The sequence below is a fragment of the Labrus bergylta genome, chromosome 4, assembly GCF_963930695.1.
Source record: "Labrus bergylta chromosome 4, fLabBer1.1, whole genome shotgun sequence".
Classification (NCBI taxonomy): Eukaryota; Metazoa; Chordata; class Actinopteri; order Labriformes; family Labridae; genus Labrus; species Labrus bergylta.
The window spans coordinates 12,486,840-12,507,517 of record NC_089198.1 but is presented as its reverse complement, the minus strand read 5'-3'; the positions used below and the strand labels follow the sequence as shown (position 1 = coordinate 12,507,517).

The 20,678-nt window shown below is 39.8% G+C and overlaps 1 protein-coding gene and 2 long non-coding RNA genes across 3 annotated transcripts; 2 read left to right on the top strand and 1 right to left on the bottom strand.

Annotated features, from left to right (window-relative positions):
* The first annotated feature begins 2,145 nt into the window (after window positions 1-2,145).
* On the top strand, window positions 2,146-4,442 carry LOC136178887 (uncharacterized). The gene is made up of 2 exons (XR_010666191.1): window positions 2,146-3,082; window positions 4,350-4,442. It is a non-coding gene; the product is annotated as an uncharacterized lncRNA (long non-coding RNA).
* Window positions 4,443-14,330: 9,888 nt separating this feature from the next.
* klf17 (Kruppel like factor 17) lies at window positions 14,331-16,868 on the bottom strand. Its single transcript, XM_020653426.3, has 3 exons — window positions 16,642-16,868; window positions 15,418-16,525; window positions 14,331-15,311 (listed from the first exon to the last, which is right to left on the bottom strand). Exons 1-3 carry the CDS (start codon window positions 16,720-16,722, stop codon window positions 15,136-15,138), a joined length of 1,365 nt encoding a protein of 454 aa, XP_020509082.1. The 5' UTR covers window positions 16,723-16,868; the 3' UTR covers window positions 14,331-15,135.
* Window positions 16,869-16,946: 78 nt separating this feature from the next.
* On the top strand, window positions 16,947-19,423 carry LOC109998541 (uncharacterized). The gene is made up of 3 exons (XR_002278600.3): window positions 16,947-17,012; window positions 18,449-18,509; window positions 18,637-19,423. It is a non-coding gene; the product is annotated as an uncharacterized lncRNA (long non-coding RNA).
* The last annotated feature ends 1,255 nt before the right edge of the window (window positions 19,424-20,678 follow it).

Genomic DNA, 20,678 nt, shown 5'->3' with positions numbered 1-20,678 from the left:
TTGAAAATGTATAAAAGGAAACTTTAGTGAGACTGTCAGAATGGACCTGAAGCATGCTTTTTTTTTTTTTTTTTTACTATTTTAACACATAAAGCTGCTGCCATACATCCTGAATTCATGTACTTAAAGTAATTCCAGAACTTATTTTTATTCATACTAGTTCTACTTCATACTTTTACTTTACTTATTTGTATATGGAGAATATTTAGAAAGGATTGTCCATATGATAATGTTCACTGTTCAGCTGGAGCTGCTTTTGTTCTAATGTTGTTTTTTCCCTTTACAGAATCCTTGTGGCAGTTTCAGTCTGGAAGGAGAAATCAGAGGGAGGTGCAGGTCCAGGGACCCAGTTTCCCTCAGAGGACAGGTTGTTTATTCAGTTATGAAAGTATAATTTTTTTCACTTCTCTGTTTAAAATGTATCTACCAAAACTCTTTTATGCACTTTATATACATTGGAAATGGCCTTTGCTAAATGTCTTAATGTAAATATTTCTGAGATTTTTTGCCTATTTAACCTTCATGTTCCTAAAGTGAATTTTCTTTGTTTTTGTCACAGTTTCAATAAAGACAGATGTGGTTTGAGAAGACAGTTTGAAGTTTTATTATTTGTCTTAACATTTTAAGTTGCAATTTTAAAGGCACTGTTTATTTATTATTTTAAAACATGGTGTTTTATAACCTGACATGCAAGGAATCATTTATCAAATCACTAGGTTTAGAAAATAAATATATTGTGTCCATTTTGATAGAAGGAAATTAATCTATAGCTAGGTGTAGTATTTACAATTCACAATAAAAATCTGCAAATATACCTCTTGTGAAGAATTGTAAATAAACAGTATCAAACAGTTAATCCTTTCAACAGTATTTTCCTGTTAAGGTTTAAAATCACAGCTATTTGCTGTATTTACAAAAACGGTAGAAAACTGTAAATTTCAGCAACAGCAATATACCGTTAATTTTACAGTAACTTGCTGGCAACCCTACTGCTAGTTGTTTACCGTTTTTTAACAGGGGGAATCTCTAAGCGTGAGACTATTTACATTCATTTTAACATAAGACAACATTGTTATAGAATAAAGACATTTAATTACAGCTTTTTGTCACATGTCAAATGTTTCTATCCTGTAAGATACTGTATTGCGTGTAAGATTGCGCAATTAATTAATCACAATTTCACCTTTATTGTCATATGGGCATTCGGAAAAAAAACATTGGGAATGTCTAAATTAATTATATTCAATGGCTTTTATAGCCTTTATTTTGAAAGGCAGTTTTGTGAAGTAACGTGTTACCGTAGCATTACCATTTGTCGTAACTAGGAGGCTATATTTAGTTACTTTTCAGATTCAACGCTGTTACAACAACTGATATTTAAAAGCACTTGTTACTGTATGTGAAAAAACAGCCAGCAACAACACAAGATGAAGGGTTTACTAACATCGATTGGCGAGCGAGGTTACCCTAACATCAGCACAGGAGCATCCTGGGAGAACGAATGTCATCACTAAGCACTGAGTTAAACAACAACACACTGCTCCTAAACTAGCCGTCAGACAGAGCTCGGTGCTGCAAACAGCAGAGACACAGGTGCAGCTCACATCAGCTCTGCAGATAACGGAGGACACACTCCATTCATACAGACAAGGCGTGATATTCAATCACCGCCAGCTCCACGATCTGTAAACCGGACTATAGACTGATAGACGGGTATGTTGTTGATGATATGCTTCATATATTCTCCACTGTAGCTCAGTGGTTAGAGTCGACCGGAAGGTCGAGGGTTCGATCCCCAGCTCCTGCATCTACATTTCCGATGTGTCCTTGGGCAACACACTTAACCCCGAATTGCTTCTGATGGTTTCACTACATAGCAACCTCTGCCAGTGTGTGAGTGGATAGGTGTGACATGCGGTGTAAAAGTGCTTTGAGTTGTCAGAAGACTAGAAAGCACTATATAAGCGCAAGTCCATTTACCATTAGTAGCTCAGTTACTTTTTGATAGTCGGAACTAGTAACTGTAACTAGTTACTACTTCTCAGTAAGTTGCTTAACACTTGATATAGTGTAGGACACTGGAGAGAGAGAGAGAGAGAGAGAGAGAGAGAGAGAGGGTAATGACATGCAGGAAAAGGGCCAGTTTTGAACCAAGGTCATCTGCTTGGAAGACTATAGCCACCGTACGTGTGGGGGCACCTAACCGCTAGCCCATCTGCGCCTTGGTTATGTCTACATTTTTAGCAATAAATAAGATTCATTTTTTTAATTTGAAAAACAATGCTTAAATCTTTCTGGAGTTTTATGGAACCTTTTTTCAGACCGTGATTCTGCAACAGTGCCATAACTAAGCTCTGCGCTCATTATGTCTTTGTACTTTCATATTGATTCTGCAACGGCATACTTTTGGTGTCCTAGTTTGTGAATTCACATAGCAGTGTGGTGTTGGGGGAGCATTACGTGTAAACACACAACAGGAGCTACACATATACACACACACAGTCAAGACGTGCACACAAACAAAGCGCGCACACACCTCTGTTACTGCCTCCGATGGTGGCAAGATGTCAAAGCGGCGTAGATAGCATTGACCCTGATCTGGCAGTCTGAGCAGAGTTTTGGATTCAGGAGCAACATGTTGCAAAAACAAGTGTTGTGTAAAACATGAAGAACAGCAAATTAACATCCATTTGTGAATTCTAGCAAATATGCATTACTTGATGTTTATTATTTTTTGCACTTTGAATCACAACATTGAACATTGTTATCACGTCACTTTTCTATATCATTTGGATATAAATATTTCATGCAATACATTGCTCATGCAAGCTACAGTTTCGTCATTTTATTTCTGTTGCCATGGAAGTAGGATGCTGATTGTAGGCTGTTTCTTCAAAGGATTGTTTTTTGCATCATGATAACAAATAACAAATTTTATTGATTATTATTTCACAGGGGTTAAGGATTTGGAAAAGTCTTTCACCACTGTCCAAAACCTCAAGAAGGTCTTTCACAATATCTGAAGATTGTCTGGAAACTCTCATTTGCTGCAACGAAACGAGGCCAAGAGCTTGAATCTTGCGTGGGTATACTTCCCTGAAACTGTCGGAGGTTTAAGGGGTTTTTTTTTTTCTTCCATTTGTCACCATCTCTCTAAAAGTGTTGTATCAGTCATCTCGTGTTTCCTAGACAGCCAGACTGGATTTTTTTTTCTTCTGTAAGTAGTATGTACCAGGAAACATACAGATTGTGTAACATAACTTTGAGCAAACAGAGCAGAAGGTGAAGAAGAGTAAATGTTCTTGAACAATCAGACAGAGACAATGGCTTGTGAATTGAGGATCTTTGTAGCATCTCAATCAATCATCACACTGGGCAACTACAACCTTTTTGTGGTGATTAGACATTTTTGTTTTATTTCCTGGTCTGCTTTTGGTTTGGTGCTTGGCTGTATCCAAATTGCCAAGTACCTACACAATCTGTCAGTAGGCAGTAGACAGTACCTACTATCCATGCTGTATACTGTTTAGTACCTACAATTTAGTATGCACGCACAGTAGGCAGATACTTGTTCCTACTTCGTCTGATTCATTCAGTAAAGGAGTGGCGTCATTTACGTTACCCGAACTGGCCGCATCCACTCTTTTTTTTTTTTGTTTAGCTTTATTCGAAAAGGGTAATGCGCATACAGTCAGGTAAAATAAAAACAAAATCACAGTGTAAACCAAGAAAAAAACAAATTAAATTACTAAACATACAGTACAGGAAAGTACAAATGAAAGACAGTAATATACAGAATATGAAGTAAAAGAAACCAATAAAGACGCATTTAAATAGTGAATTCATTATTTAAATAGAGGGGGAAAGCTTTTATAATAATGCAGATATTTATTATATTTTCTGTTGTCAATTGAAAGTAGTGATTTCTGTCGGGACTTTAACTCTAGATTAAAAATTGATTCAATTAATTACACGCTTGTTTGTTTTGATTTGGAGGCGGACATGACGTGACGATTTACTTGTAATTCCGCACAGGATTGTGGGTGGTAAAATACAAGAGCATGCATCCGATCCATACTGCATGAATCCTGGAAGTTAGTATCCATACCGAAATGTTCTGTACACAGAGGCTGTGCGTGGCTTATGGGCTGCTGGAGCTCTCTGCAATCACTCACCTGATCGTTATCTGTAATCACCGGCTGCAGCATTTAAACCCTGGTTCACCTCTCCCAAGATGACAGATTATTTCTGCCTACACTGTGGTAGATCGGCTTTTCAGTATCATGAAGACTTTTTTGTGCTTTGGATTACTTGTGACTTATTACCCCTTGTATTCTTTATTCCCCCAGTGCCTCCAACCAACGAGCTCCAGCGCCTCACCACCCAGCCTCTCATTCAAGCCTCACCAGCCTCACTTCAATAAATTCCCCTTTTACCCACCACCCTGTTTTCCGGTCTTGCTTTTGGGTCCACTTAAAAAACCTTTTAAGATCATTACAATTTGTGCTAAATAAAAACCATGTCCTGAAAGTTTTTTGGCTGGACAATTAGTCTATTACAAGGAAAGGGTGGGTGGGGTTGTGTGTGCGTGTATCAGATCATGACCTTATGACCTGGCTAAATTCAGGGGTTAGATTACCATTGGTTTGTGCCTGTTGCTTGCCAGATTGTGTATTTCTGTTACGATTCAACCTTTCAAAGTTCAACAAAGGTTAGTTCACAGACAAGAAAGTTACACGTTTGCAAGAAAAGATTGTTATAAAAACCATGTCCATGACTTTTTTTTAAGTATATTTCCATGGTCATTTCATGTTGGCAAATGTAAAAATATATTATGAACAGTCCTATTTTGCTAAAAGCTCTGCTTGGACTGCTAGTGCGTGGACAGAGTTGTATGGGCCTTACTTGACAAAACACTGGTGAAGGGAGGTGTCCACTTGATAAGACTGCTGATGTGCTGCCTCTTGCAGAACATCGAGTCTCACAGTTGGGTTGTGTGTGTAAGGTGATTAGAGGCCATGTGGTAAGGAATAGTATCAGTGTTGTCGATATCTGAAGCTCACATAAACAGACCCTGTCTCAGTTGATGGGTTGTAAACCCTTCTTGGGTTGTTATGGTAATTACAATGTGGTAAGTTATGTAACCTATCAGTAAGGCATAAATATAGAGGGGAGGGCACATTTGGAGGGGTTGTTCCCAATCAAGCACATTTCCTTTTCATTAGGACACAAGTATCATCTGTTTATTTCGAGTAAGAAAACACGTTGTGGCTTTAAAATGTTTGTGAGTTAGGTCCTAAACTATGCAGATGTTTCTGTCAGTCACAAAATGTGAAGAAACAGAAGTTACCTAAATGTTGTTGATGTGTTGGAAAACGGCAGAATCCCTTTGAGCATGGATCAAATGAAACCACACAGGGATTTAAAAAAGATGTTTAAATCTTACCATAATAATAATTCAATAAAGGAAAAAACAGTAAATAATTAATTTCTCCATCTGAAATTGGTGCATAAAACACACCACAATTTGAAGAGTTTGACACCAGGTAGATTTCACCACCAATAATGAGAATAAGCCTTCAAACATTTTAGAAGTTGTTTTCTTCTCCTCTTGAGGACACACTTGACAAAGCTTGAAAATGTACAACCTTGCATCATGATGTTACTTCACAAAGCTTTAGATCTTTTAATTGCAAGTTAATGGAAATTGGTTCCTTTCTAGCTTTATACCACTGAAGTAAGCCAATGGGAAGCCTCGGTGTAACTCACTATTTACAGTTACTGTCGGACTCACTAGAAACAGATGAACAGGGGATGTAGTCAACCAGGAACATACGAACATATCTGCAGAGGACAAATGTTGCTCTCCAGTGGCTTCTAAAGACTGTAAGCAGTAAAAGGCAGTCTTTGCCAGAAGTCATTTATGTCTAACAGCCTGTTTCTCACCAGCGGTCTCACCATCCATCCCCTCAAACCCCCTCCCCACTTGGACCAGTAAACTTAGTAAAACACCATTTTTCTTCATCCTTTGCTCCGCTCATAATTCCCATGCCCTCACTAGATAGGCAGAGCTTTGTTATTTCCCACAGAGGTTTTTACAGCTTGAGAAAACGATAGCATGTGAAGAGCGAGTTTATCCAGCTGACAAATATAACATGAAGCCTTTGAACGACATGCATGGCTGGATATTATTTAAACCATGATTGAGCATGAATATCAGACTGTGAGACACAAGTCCACACTTAATCCTGTACTGAAACTAATACGTTTGTCATGTGCGTTTTGTCATTATTTGGTTTACACAGGAACGTAGAGGTTCATCTTAACTAGAAGAGCAAAATATTTTCAGAGAGATCATGTTTTAACGCCATGTGACAAGTAAGGATAAACCAAAGCAGAAGTCATAAACAGAGTTATCACACATTTTTGAGAGATGTCATCTATTGTGTCGAACACACAGCTGGCGCCAAACATCGGGCAAACACTCTCCTCCAAATCCTTCCAAAATACCCGACCTTTCAAAATAATACACCACGACAACCGTTTGTTCCAGAGGACTTTACAGCCTCTACAAGCTAGCTGTAAGATTTGAGTTGTATTGTATGCCTTAACGTTAGCATTAGTCCGTCCAAATTTGAAAAATACAATCAAGCTAGGCTACGTTTTTGGTGCGCCGGATAGCCTTGCGGACGTGTGCACAATGTACAGAGGCTGCAGCCCTCATCGCAGCCGCCCAGGTTTCAAATCCAGCCTTGGCCCTTTGCTGCATGTGTTCCCCCGCTCTCTCCTCCCAACATGTCACTCTTCAGCTGACCTATCCAATAAAGGCAAAAAATCACCCAAAAAAAGGAGCTTAAGAAATAAAACATAAGCTATGTTTTTACTTACGCATAACTCGTGCAACCCAGTTCTGGTTCTTATACTACAATCCCTTTGATGCAGTGATTATGCATTAGTTAAATAATGGTCAGAAATACTTCTTGTTAGAATACCAATGTTTGTGTTGTGAGAATTAACCCACTGATGGTGGGGGTACTTTTATCTTTTTTGGGGGGGTGAGCAGCATCTTTAAAAGGCTAACGCACAAACTCCAATAACTGTCATGCTTTTTGTGATCTATAAGAGATTTATATAACTGAGAGGCCCCTCTAGTATATCTGCTAAACTAACAAAGAGGTTTCCCCTGCCCACTGTCTGACCTTCTTGACTGTTTTAGGAGTGATTTGTCTGAGAGAAAGACCCCTTAACATACACTTTTTAGTTACATTAGTTTGAGATATAGATAAGTTTAGATTTCTTCCACTCTGATATGATAACCACAGATATTCTTTGGATATTTAGTTCAGCAATGGTGTGCATGTTTTGGGTGATTGCCTTGGTTTCTGAGAGTGGACTTTGACTTGTGACCCAGTGACAGTTGACAAAACCCAGGATCCCTTGGGTTAGGTAAACAAGGATAAAGGGGCACACATAGCTTTGCCTCCTTGACAACACACACAAACACACTCAGCCAGAATGCTAATCTATCAGTCCCACTTAAGTGAACTAGTAATGAGGCCATGTTACAAAATAGTTCATGTAATAAGATTGAGTTTCCTACATACCCACCGTCTTCTTTTGATTCTAGATATAACTCATGTACATCAACCATAATATATTTGACAGATATGTCAGTCAACTGACAACTTTGATCCACAGTATAACAACTTGACCCATTGTCATCCAGGTCTCGCAATATCAGGAAGCATGATAGTAATTTTTCTATCAAGTTTCCTCTGAACTGCAAATCGCGGTCAAGGCCACAAGGGGGCTGGACCAAATCCCACCATGCATTAGGGGAGGTTACATGTCAAACATTGTGCTAATGTTGGTATTGCTCAGTTTTATTTCAACGCACACTGTGGAAAAAAAACAGTTTCTCAGACTTTCAGGGACTTTCTGAGACCGCTCCCTCCTACACTGAAGCTCCGGCAGGGAGTGAACTGCGTCTGACGTCACACCCTCGTCAAGGTGGAGGTGAAAAATACAGCAGCAAGCTTTGGGACGAACTCACCTCAATCCCACACAGAAAGGACCTTTATATCCCCATGAATTTATGGCACTCATATAATGAGTTTGTCCACATAAATAACATTAGGCAGACTTATTACAATAACGCCACAACATGAGGAATAAGCTACATATTTGGGGGTATTTCTTTTTTTTATTAACACATTATCGTTTACAAGAGGATTACTTTTTGTTAGTCCCTGCAACATAAGACACTTCACAATAAAATAAACAAGTGTACGTTAATTTGGTCCTTATTATTTTTACATCTGTATTATACAATACTTAAATAAATAAATATATTTAGAGCTGTTTTAAATTGTGGGTGTTAATTCAGAAGTGTCATGTTTAATGTCAAGCAAAAAAAGATGTTACACCTGTTCAGTAAGTCAGCATCAGGGCAGTCTCGCTGTCGGATTAACACTCCACTCTCAATCAGCACTTGTGGGAGGGGATGGAGGGCGGGGGTGTAGGGAGTGGTTTGAAAAAGGCCGTCATGCGTCTCAAAAAACGAAACCAGTGGGAAATTGCCAAAAACTGCAGTTGCTCACGTGGCCACTTGAAACTGGCTCCAAAAGCGAGTCGATCCCCATTAGAACCCATGTTAAGATGCCCATCTCTTCAGCAGAGTCATACATGGCTACAGCCTTTTCAGGGAATATTTAAAGGCATTATGTGCAACATTTTACACATAAATACATCAGAAGTCAAATATATCCTCTCTGACTCATGACTGTCTACAATGAGTGAGACGCATGCTAACACAACAATACAGACCACAGGCAATTGCAGCTCGAGAAAAGGACAATTTTGTTCGGCGCTTGTTCTTAATGATGCTTAATTAAGGCGCATTCTGATTGATAACTCCTTCGTGCGACCGCGGGTTGAGAGGGGTTGGAGGTGTGCTGCTGGAGGAGAGTGGAGGATTCTGAATAGCCGAGGCGTCGCCAAACAGCAGTTTGTTTCGGTTTCATGCTGGTGCTCAAGGGTGACATCTACTGGATCAGAAAAAGTCACACATCATTTCTTTAAGGCTTGTGCTGGGGTTCCTCTTTCATTATGAAAGTCAGCATCTGAAATACACGATTAATCCTGGAGGGAAATTCAGGCGTACAGCTTCTCTTTTCATATTATTAGGGAAAGATAAAAAAATATGATATAAACAGAAATGATTTACGATATCTAAAGAAGAAACAATGGACTGATAAGAATATAAACCACAGTAAGAAATATGAACAGTGCAAAAAAGTGCAGAGTATTTATAACAGCTGAGGTATTGAGGTCAAGAGGTACAAAGGACTGACTCTTTTTCATTTTTAGACTGTCTGACACACTGGTACTGTTTCATTTTATTTTTAAAGCAAGACAGATTTATAAAGCTGTTTTTTGCTTTTTAGTATTCTCGACATGTTGCTAAGAAAGATCAGTATTATCTGCAGATGTGTGCACAGAATGAAAGATAAGGACGTACGGCTCCTGCTCAGTCACTTTGAAATTTTCATTTGGTATTTTTCCAAAGGCTGTCAGAGATATGCAGAATGGATGAACGCGTGAATCTAACTCCTTTAATATATGCACATTATAAAATATATCAACAGTTAAATTAATGAATTTGTTTGAAGGGATCATTTCATTTTCATTGGACTTCACAAACATCTGGCAAACGGACAACAAGCTTGCTTTCACTGACACGTTTAAAGAAACATTGATAAATCTGTGTTGTCCTTATAAATGAATTATTATTTCACTGCATTAATCATTTATGTCACATATCGATGAACAAGAATTATAAAGTGACCCAAACCTGAATTATGTAATTACAAGTTTCCATCCATGGTAAATGTATTAGTTGCACTCTCCTCATTATCTTAATGTTATTATGGGTAAAAAAAAAAAAAAAAAGGGCAATATAACTGAAAAGATGCTCGAGCACACGCGCTGATTAAGTGGAAAATGATCTGCAGTTCACACGTAGAAAAATCTACTCTTACAGTCGGGATTGCTTTTTATTCTTGGGTTGCTTTGTATCAACGACGAGAGGTAGATATAGTAGAACATGTATTAAAAGCTTTTCAGCTCACCTTTTACAGATTCATCTTGATGCCACTGGATGTCAGGACGACAACATCGCACTCATCTGTCACAGGGTAACCCTAAATCTCACAAAGCTCTTTTAAGACTTCTGTTTGCAGTCTGTGTGGTGTTATACTGCCTCTGTGTGGCTGAAAACAGCAACTGCATCACAAGTCACTGAGCACTGCTGTGTGTGTTCTCCTAACATGGCAAGGCAAGTTGATTTCTATAGTACATTTCTGCAACAAGGCCATTCAAAGTGCGTCACACACAACATTAAAAGCATCATGACAAAGGAGGAAAATAATCATTAAATTGAACATTTAAAAATTACTCAAAAAATCCATTAACAATCACAGATACGGAAATATGTTGGAAATAAATTAAATAAGATCCAAAAGAAATACAGAAATATGACATTAAGCCAATATAAGTAGTTGAAAATACAAAATATAGACACCAATTTATTATCAAGGAATTGTGTTGGGTGTTTGAATGATTACTTTAAGCGAGCACCTCTGCGCACACACACGATCCTGAAATAAGAACTTCTATGGAGTGTGGTCCGACACATATACTGAACACAAAATAACAACTTTGATGCAATTTCTAGATGGAAGTATATTGCTCAAAAAAGATCTGACCTCATAAAGCAAATGTATGAGAACACATCATGTGCAGTCTGCCTTAATGCAATCATGGTTTTGACTAATGGTGTAGTGCAGGGTATAGGCAGATACACAGAGTATACCCCACTTATTTATCAGTCTCCATAGGGGGTATACCCTTCTTTAATTGTTCTCTGATTCACACATATGGTGAAGGGATGACCCTCCTTATTATGTCTCTAATTGGCTAGTACACACTAACTAAGTAAGGAGTCTTACATTTCACTTCTTATAACAGAGGCCGTTTATCCTCTGCTGGACGGGCAACTTAAAAAAAATCGGGGTAGGGGGGATTAAAAGTATACCCATTTCTTCAGGCACCACTACACCGCTGGTTTTAATGACGACTACCACTGTTGGTGATCAGAGATGTAACGCAGGCAAAGTATAGCTGCTTGCTCATAGTCGTCTCAGAACTAAATTACCTAAGTAAAAGAGAGCCATACCATACATTTTCTGTCCTCATCTGTGACTTCCCCTTGGACTAATTCTGAAGCTCTGTGTTACTTCAACAGCAACACTGAGGAAAACTGTGGCAGGATTGAAACATCAAACTCATATCATCATCATATCAACAATCGGAATTGAATAGATGAAGCAGGAGATAGGCAGCTCAGTGAGAACAGGTGTACACAATAAGCTAAATTAACAGCGAAACCTAGGAGGACATCTAGTGGAGAAACTAAGACACAACAGGGAACCATGGGATCTGTGACACATGGAATCATGCATCATCTTAACATGAACCTCCAAACTCTGACTTTTTAGAAGAAGTTAGTAAAGGGACGTTATAACCATTGGGAAGTGTAACAAATAGGGGAAAACAAAAAAGATGGCAGTGTGTATCAATACCATACATTAAAAGCATCAAGATGAGGCAGAGGTAAGAAAAGGTCACAAGTACAGAAGTGTTGTGTACAAAAGACTCTGAAATGTCCTAACAGTAAAAAACAAATTACCCTCTAAACAACATTTCTAACTGTAACTGCCACTCATCACCAGAAAGGCATATGCCGCGGCCCCTTAGTGGACCAGCACAGCATATGCCACTCATGTTACGGCATATGCTACTCATATGCAGCATATGCTGCAGCACTTAAATGGACCACAACGGCATATGCCACTCATTTGGGCACATCCCACTCATATGCGGCATATCCCGCGGCACATTAGTGGACCAGCATGGCATATGCCACTCATATCAAGGCATATGCCACTCATGTGCCACTCATATGCGGCATATGCCGTGGCACTCAAGTGGACCAGCACGGCATATGCCACTCATATGGGGCACATCCCACTCATATGCAACATATGAGTGGCACATGCTACTTTAACCATCCTTAAACTGATTTTACGGCTTTATCTATAGCCATAATACATATGATCAAATAATAGCCCTATATTATTAAAACATTCAGTTATTACATTTTGCGTTTTATTACATGTTTTAAATAAAATTTTGGATCGTTGTTACATTTCGGGTCGTTGTTACATTTCGGGCTCTTACATGCCTGTTTGAACTTGCCACTACTACGACTTTTACACAAATAGATCTGCACAGCCCACTGCTTAGCCACATCCCTCGCTGCGTTCCCGCGGTGTCAACACACCCCGACATGCACAGGGGTGCAAGGGCCCTTCATCACCGCTTGTCAACTATTACTTTTGATTATTAACAATGTTAAAAACATATACATTTAATTCTGTATGATAGTTATCCAACATTTTATGGTAAAATATGTTTGTAGGATTGTATTTCCACATGATGGCGCACAAGTCACTCCGTTGTTCATCTCCCTCACCCAGTTACTGCTTACATCAAATTTAAAACTCTGCTGCTCACTTTGCTAATGAAAAGCGTCTTATCCAAACCTTCACAACAGGGTCCTAAGGGGTCTCTTATATACTCCTCCCCTTTGTCGCCCCCCCGATGGTGGAACGAACTACCAAACTGAATTCAGTCTGCAAAGTCCCTTTGAAAAAGCTAAAGACTATGAATGAATACCTACTCACTTAATGATATTGATGACTACAATGATGATGATCATGGTTTTGATAATGATGATGAGGATATTTAGGATGGTTTTGATGCCGATTAGGAATCTCAAGAACAAATCAAAATGTGCTGCCTCTCTGCACTTCCTGTCAGCAGCTGGGTGTCCTATCACACTTCAAGCTGTTTGTTTGCACTAATCGAAGTTGTTGTAGAATTGTATTCATAATGGTAGCATCCTTATGGATAGAATTCAAAGGCATTATTACCCGATGTGTTTCTGTATGTAGTTCATTGTTGTAATCCCATTACTTGTGTACTAGTTTGTACAGTTTGGTGCTAATGTTTTCTGAATCATTCATAGGTTAAATACATTTACAAGTCAATGTTGGCCGTTTTAGGGATGAGAGTGAGCAGGAAATCTCGCCGCTGTTATTTAGTCTTTGACTTATTCATGAAACATTCTGTCTCTTCTGAGGCTTCAGCCCACTGCTGATCCCAACAAAACATATCAATCATCACACCAATATAACCTGGAAAGTGCTTCACTTACAAGCAGCCATCATATCCATCCAACCCAGTGAACACGTCCTCTTAAATCAAGCAGGTGTTATTACACAAATGGACATTAGAGGGCAGTCTTTAATAAGTTGTTATGCAAGCTTTGGAGGCACCTGACCGTACATATTACTAACACTAATATCAACATCTTAAATGATGCTTCTCTTTTTGATCATGTAGCCTAACTACACCTGCAGATTTTACATATACAGATTTAAAGCACAACAAACACAATCGTCCGTTTTTCTCACTTTTCTTTGCCTGATAAAGTAGGTGATTGGTTGTTACCCTTACTCCCCAGCAGAATCACAAGCTGTATGACACACACTCACCTCTGGCTGGAGCCCTCCTCAGCCGGTCTTGCCCTGAACCTGCACTGACACCGCCCCTTCAGCCCCACTCCTCCTCTGCTTCATGTTCTATTCATCTGAAGCTTCATGATGCTCATCTTTACATTCTATCCTTCACATGGACTATGTTTTCATGAACTTTATTCTGTGAGTTTACGGATTCCCTGTCCCGTTGTTTGACTAATCATGCACATATAACTTTCTAAAAACATTATATTACTGCTATCTTTCCATCAGTTCCATCACTTCTTATCATCTTTGTCTAATGACATGTTTCTCTCTTTAGGATATTTTCATGTCTTCATGTTGCTTCATGTCATATCTGCTCTTTAAGGTTCAAATGTTGTATTTTGTTTTATTCTATTTTAAGTCATTTGTGTGAATACTTTGTGTGACTGGTGCTTTAAATTGAATTTCCCTTGCCTTCACTGTTTATACTGATTATATTCAGGAACATTTAAATTGTAGTCTTGTTTCTTTCAATGAGATCTGAAGTGCAGAATTTTCTTCATTTTTTACATCTTGTTGTTTACTCAGTCTTGATTCTGGTTGTGGAGATGAACAAAAACCTACATAATTCAAAGTGAGCTAGACTTGAATGAGTTCTTTGAGTTAGAAACAACGACAGATATATTTTGCTTTTATAGAAGTACTTTTATTTTCTGAGCCCTTAAGCGCATCAAACAGTTGCATTTTTGGGGGGGGGAAAAATGATACATCTCTTCAGCAATTCGATTTCAAGTACAACAGGTCATCCATTGGTTGCATTGGGTTTCTTCCTTCTTAAAAACGCACACACACACACAGTTCATCCATCCTTATTTGAGGCGTAGAAAAAACGTCCAAACTGAATTAGGTGAGGTTGAACAAACACGAGGAAAGTGGGACTGAAACTGAGTTGTAGTACCTGAATTTGTTGATCCTGCTCAAGCAAAACCTTCACAATACACAAGACATGTAGGCCTAGCTGACAATACTTAGCAAATCTAGAATATCTTTACAAGAATAAAAATGGTTGAAAATTGTCACTCAAAAAACCCTGACCTGATTCGATTAGTATCAAAGATAGGAGATGTAAACATTACAAAAATACATATTTACACTAGAATGGGTCCTGCCCACAGCGAGTCTCCTCTTCTGGAAACAGTCTCTTAAGGCACTCACTTACAATCAATAACTTATTCCAAAGACAGAGTCAGGGAATGCCTTAAATACAGACTAATATAAGTTATAAACATATTCACAGATATGTACAAACCCACCAGAGCTCGTTCTCTTTGGCGTAGAGGCACTTCTGAAATACTTTGTCCCTCTAACAAGGCACAGGACATAAAACAAGCTGTTACACAGAAACGTCTTGCTCTATTGATTTTGGCCCCTGATGCTTTGTCTGTGATGCTCCGGGCATCTCTCCATGATGGATTTTTATAAAGTTTGATTACATGTGCCTCTTCATGTGGAGAGCCAGGTGATCTGAACGGGAAAACGCGCGCTCACACAGGTGGCACTGAAAGGGTCGGTGTCCGGTGTGCTTCCTGTAGTGCCGAGTTAACTCATCTGACCGGGCGAACTTCCAGCCACAGCCCTCCCAGTTACAGTGGTACGGCTTCTCACCTATAGGAGAAACAAGAAAACTTATATTTAGCTTAGGTTTGAATGGGGATAAATATACAACATAAAGTGAAAACTTAAATGGATGGGCTTGGTCTGCTGTGCTCACCTGTGTGTGTCCTCATGTGGGCTTTGAGGTGCGAACTCTTGGTGTAGGTTTTCCCACACCCAGGGAAGTCGCAGCTGTGCGTTGCAGTGCGTTTTCTGGCCCACGACCTGCGGCCTCTCTTCTGTTTGACGCTCCCCACCTCCTCCTGCGAGTAAAACTCCAGCAATGAAGGCGACGGAGGAGGAGTGAGCATCATGCCCTGCATTGAAGCCGGGTGGTGCTGCTGGTGCATGCGCACAGGCTCTCTTCGTATGGTGTAATGTCCCTGATATTGTGACACGCTCTGGTGCGCGTACTGAAGCTGGTAAGGCGCGTTCATGTACTGGTTTTGGAGATGATGCTGATTAGGATGAGGGCTGTTGACGTTGGAGTTGATGTTAGACATATGGCAGTCTGTGCGACCCTGAGGTGCAGCAGGGTGCTGCATTTGGTGCGAAGCATATCCTTGTAACGCACCTTGAAGTGTAACCTGGTGGTGCGTAAAAGGCTGCACAGTGCGCATGTGGTGCCTCTCAAACATCTGTCCCATAAAGTTCTCATCACCTACAGCAGCCATCATACAAGACTGACTCACAGGCTCAGTTTTTACTTTATACTCCATTGCTGGAGGAGAGGACACTTGATGGAGAGCGGGAGGTGAAACCGTATTCATGGCATGCAGCTCGGTGTACTCCCGCGCGTCTCTCGCCTTGTCTGCGCTCTCCGGCGAGCTCCCCCCCGGGTAGTTCATTTCTGGTGTAAGAAGCTCTGCCATGAGACTGCGCATAGGGCCCGTGAAGCTCACGGTGCCGTGGTAGCTCGGATGGGAAGAGGGAGGAAGGTGGTCGCTGCAATCTGGCACAGACGCACCGCTGCAGCTCTCCGGTGACTCCGGTAGAGAATACGCGCACTGCTGCTGCTGCTGCTGCTGCTGCTGCGGAGAAATGTCCCCGTTGTCGCTCCCAACATCCGAGCCGATGGTGTTGGACAAAATAAACTCGAGGTCGATGAATTTCGCCAGCTCGTCCTCGTCCTTTAGGGGCACAGTAGGAGACTGGACGATACTAAACTCCACTTCGATGAGCGGGTTGGTTGCGGTGCTCGGTACGCACTCATCCGCCTCAAACAGCTGCACAAAAGAAAACATTGAAGTTAGAAGACAGCCAAGTAGTTTTATAAAAAAGACATGTACACCCAAGTCAGAGATAAATAACATATTTATAACTTGACATTATATCTACTTACGTCGTGGAACTTTTTTCCATCCATCGCCGGAACTCTTGCAAACGAGGTGATTGTCGGCATCACAACTTCAGCCACCGCCATGCTGAAAGGTTGGATGTTAAAAGAACAAAAAATGTAAGCCTAAAAATCCGAACAGAGACGTGGCTCTCTGTCCATGTAGCGCTTGTTTGGTAACTGACAGCTGAGGAGCGTTCCAGGATTCAGTGTTTATGTATCAAGACAGAGCTGCCGGAGCCTCTTATAGCTCCCTTACTAATACCTGGAGGTGTGGCTTGTACTGCCCCCCCCCCCAACACACACCAACACACACACCTCCCCCAAAGCAACCAGTGGTGCAAACAAACAAAATGGCATTCAGGTGCGTCAAGCAGGTGAGTAACAAAAGTGCATTAAGTATGATTAAACAAATCAAGACTTGATTTTTGTAAACGAATGACTGAATGAATAATATGATGAAACGACTGCCGAACCCAAAAAAGACACCTTACTTTCTGCTTTTCGCCTTTTCCGGGGAGCAGTGCGTAAAATCTACACTCCCTTCCGTTTATTGAGGTATTTTAGATATCAGGTTCTCTCTGGCTGCAACAGTTCAGTGCATTTTCCTCTCAGGTGAAATCAAACAAGTGCAGGGGTCGACACTGAACCTGGCAGAAAACATGGCATGACAGCACGAGAGCATATAAAGCCCAGTGCGTAAAACCTTAGTGCAAGTTTCATGATCACGTTGAAATGTTACATTAGAAATTGGACCATTGCTGCTTTTACTTGCAGCACCTGAACACGACAAAGTGAATACATCTTCAATCTATTTTTAACAGTGGACGTGTTTCCAACAGTTTCGTCTCAGCCTCTCAAAACACGCGCACACTCATTCACACATCGTTTATTTGTCCCGACTTGATCCCTGCGTGTTGGAAGCAAACACAAACGTGCGAAGCGGCGGATCATCGAAACAACCTGTTAATCCGGGTGTCAACAAAGAACTACATGTTTCTTAATGATCTTTCCCCAGCAGCCCCGCGGTCATTGCTATGTTAATGTACAGGTGTGTGAGAGAGAACAAACAGACTGGATATAAAATACGTTTTTTTTTTTTTTACTGTGTTGTCAATTAATTGGTTTAACTTCATGTTTACGTTTTTCCAAGCATTATAATGGTAATGGAGTGTCTACATGACCGTCATTGAACGGATACATATGAATATATAAGACATATTTTTAAATTATTATTATTATTATTATTATTATTCAACCATTTGTCTGTTTCTCCACACTCACAGGGCTCCAGATCAAACATGCACCAAAAATGTTACGCCACAACTAGGTCAATCATAAAAATGTGGGTTTATTTATAACTGAACGAAAAATAATTGCAATTATAGAAAATGAATAACCATAAGTCGACATTATTTAGAAGTTGGTAGGTTGCACACTATCAGGCAGTCAAACCGTCCATTAAACTTTGTAAAGTAACATTATCAATGTGCTCATGTGCAGCCAAATGTTTTTTTAAGTAATGTTTGTACCTTCATGTTATTTCTGTTCATTTATGTTGATTCATGAATGTTTTATCAAACAGAGCAGAGAGAATGTTGATGTAACAACAGATGAAAATAATACAGAGATCATTTAATTATGAAGAAGTTTTATTAAAAATAAGTTCTTAAGAGTTGTGGTGGCCGAGTGGTTAGTTTGAAAGCCCCATGTACAGAGGCATTTGTCCTCGGGGCGGGCGGCCCGTGTTCGAATCTGACCTGTGGCTTCTTTCCCGCATGTCATTCCCCACTCTCTCTCTCGCCCCAATTAGTGACTCATATCCACTGGCCTGTCTCTCCAATAAAGGCACACAATGTCCACACACAAAAAAAGTAAGTTCTTAAAAAATGCTTAACAAATCATCAAATTGGACAGTTTTGTTTAAACATCACACATTCACCGAATTCAATTTCATTCACACAGACTTGTCCTTCTTCCCTTCTCTATTGGCTCCTGCAGGTGCTCTGATTGTCAGCGTCCTGCAGCTCTCTGCCTTTATACGCCGTTATTTTTAACCCACCACGCTTACGCAAAACCACTTCCCCTCCTGTCCCCGAGCCAAGTGGAAATGGACTCAGTTTCCTGAGGAAAAACTTGACACACGCTTCCTCTACTTTCACTCAGCTGAGGATGCAGACATGCAGGGTGTCCTGCTCATGTGCTGACGGACTCTGCTGCTGGAAAACTGCAAGACTTGTATTTATATCCATTGAGCAAAAGTGGTTTCAACAACATGATATGTATGTTTTCTAAACCCTAACCCAAAAACAACAACAAAATGATAGATCATGTTTAAAATAAACTCCAAGGCCACTAATTATTGCTCTGATCAGTGAGAAGTCTCTCCTCTATCTTCTTCAATCTAAGGCATTATCAAACCAAGGACATGTAGAAAAAAACAGCAAAGAACAGAGAGACAGACAGAGATTAAGAATTGGCCCCTGGCTCAGGTTTCTCCTTTTGTGTCTCTCTTTTCTCAAAGGAGGAAGCCTTTCAGCTCAAGTGTTTTCTAAACACAATTACTTCAGATTACAGTTAAGCAGACACACGCACACACACGCGCACACGCACACACACACGCACGCACGCACGCACGCACGCACGCACGCACGCACACACACACACACACACACACACACACACACACACACACACACACACACACACACACACACACACACACACACACACACACACACACACACACACACACACACACACACACACACACACACACACACACAAATGTTTCCCAAAGTAGAGATAAAAAGTAGTTTGTTGTCACCCAATTGTGCTGCAAAGTTTCAGGAACTCAAATCTTTATTATTATTTATAATAATAAAAATCTGTCATTAAACTAATTATGAGCCACATTCATAAATCAGGATTAACTTCTTATTTCAAGATTTAATTAGCAAAGAATTGATTCAAATAACTAAAAATATCTACCAATACAGTAAGCAAGCAGTAAGCAAAATGTTCTTGTCAGGTGAATGTGGCTTAAAATAAGTGTAAAGAGATATTTTTTATTAGAAATTAGAAAAATAAACCTTCTTCGATTTACATTTGTGCTCTGAATGCCCCTTTTTTCATTTTTTTCAAATGCTTTCTATAAACATTTTGCAAAAATATATCTGATTCAGTTTATGTTTCGTTCTGCTCATAAGTTTCAGTTCCTTTTAAAAGAAGGCCTGATTATTTGCATTGGTACAGATCTTAGCTGTAGATTTTGTGTTTTTCTACCTCAGTACCTCTGCAGCCTTTTCTTTGATTCAACGCTTATTGCAGTAATTCTCACCAATTTTTGTTGGGAATCAATGCTGCTGTCATGAGGGAATATCGGTCTTAACTAACAGCAAATGTGGTTTGATTGGGAAAAAAATCAAATGAATGTTTATTAGCTGTGGAATCTTATTTTATCTCGTGCTGTATACAGTCATCTAACACCTACCCCTGACTGGGTTCACAGGCATTATAAATAACCATACAGAATTATTCAACCTGACGCTGTCTCATGAGCTTTTATCTGTCATTTGGGGGTATCAGTATTAACTTCAACCTGTTTCATAACCATATTTAAACTCCTCACAGGAGCGTTAACAGTTTTCTATATTAAAGCTCCTGTGAGGAGTTTTAAACTGAAATTAATACTGATGCATCTGTATTACCTATGACAACAAACCAAGACCACCAAGAAGAAGGTTGGTTATTTCTGTCTTGTTATTTATAGAGCACAAAACCGTTCTTCAGATGAAGAAAACACTTTTTCACAACAAAGATCCGAAACATTTTACAGTCAGTTATTTTCAGAAACAGTTTACTCATGTAAAAGACAAGAACAGCAAAGAGAAAAGATGAACCACTTTGTCCACAGGGGGAGCCAAAATCAACACAAACTGTAATCACAGGAGATTAATGCTTTAAATATGAAAAGAAGTTCTGATAATTTGAGAAGTGTGAAAGATATGATAAAAAGTAATGACCATATACTTAAACAGTTA